The sequence below is a fragment of the Myotis davidii genome, unplaced genomic scaffold, assembly GCF_000327345.1.
Source record: "Myotis davidii unplaced genomic scaffold, ASM32734v1 scaffold46, whole genome shotgun sequence".
NCBI lineage: Eukaryota > Metazoa > Chordata > Mammalia > Chiroptera > Vespertilionidae > Myotis > Myotis davidii.
This window is the reverse complement of record NW_006383006.1, coordinates 1712082-1712945: the sequence shown is the minus strand read 5'-3', so window position 1 is coordinate 1712945 and position 864 is coordinate 1712082. Positions and strand designations below refer to the sequence as shown.

General features: G+C 44.0%; 1 protein-coding gene across 1 annotated transcript in view; it reads right to left on the bottom strand.

Annotated features, from left to right (window-relative positions):
* The window catches only part of SPG11 (spastic paraplegia 11 (autosomal recessive)), an 87217-nt gene that overhangs the window by 19998 nt on the left and 66355 nt on the right, over nucleotides 1-864 (bottom strand). The window contains exon 28 of the mRNA XM_015557515.1: nucleotides 789-862. Coding sequence (XP_015413001.1) covers nucleotides 789-862 — 74 coding nt within the window. The remainder of the gene's footprint in view (nucleotides 1-788; nucleotides 863-864) is intronic.

The window sequence follows — 864 nt, the reverse complement described above, 5'->3', positions numbered from 1 at the left end:
CTGCACATCTCCTACTGGGGATGTGCCCGCAACCCAGGTACATGCCCTTGACCGGAATCGAACCTGGGACCCTTCAGTCCGCAGGCCGACGCTCTATCCACTGAGCCAAACCGGTTTTGGCGATGAAATAGTTTTTAAAAAATAAAATAAAGAATACATTCTTCACCCTGGCCAGTATGGCTCAGTTGGTTGAGCATCGGCCCATGCCCCAAAGGGTTGCTGGTTCAATTCTCAGTCAGGGCACATATTCAGGTTGTGGGTTCAATCCCCAGTCGGGGTGCATACTGGAGGCAACTGATCAATGTTGCTCTCTCCCTCTCCCTTGCTATCTCTCTAAAATCAATAAAAACAATAATAAAGCATACATTATTAAAAAATAGGAATTCTAGGCTCATCCACTTCTGAAACTAATGTGTATCAAAAGTAAAAAAGCCTCATCTCCTATAAATTGCATATCTCATTTGATTTTTGGTTTAATGATGGTTCAAAAAGCTAAGATTTTTTGTTGTTGTTAATCCTCACCCAAGGATATTTTTTCCATTGATTTTTAGAGAGTAGAGGGAGGGGGAGAGAGAGAGAGAAACATCGATGAGAGACACATTAACTGGTTGCCTGATGCGTGTGCCCCAACCAGGGCCAGGGATCGAGCCTGCAAACAAGGTACATACCCTTGACAGGAATCAAACCCGTGAACCTTCAGTCCACGGGCCAATGCTCTAACCACTGAGCAACTGGCTAGGGCAAAAAGCTAAGACTTTAAATAACCTAAAAGACGTACGTTACCTTACCTCTTCAATAACCAAGTTGTCCACAGGTAACTCAGCTAATTCTGCTACCCTCTTAGCCAAAGCAAACTGTCCATTT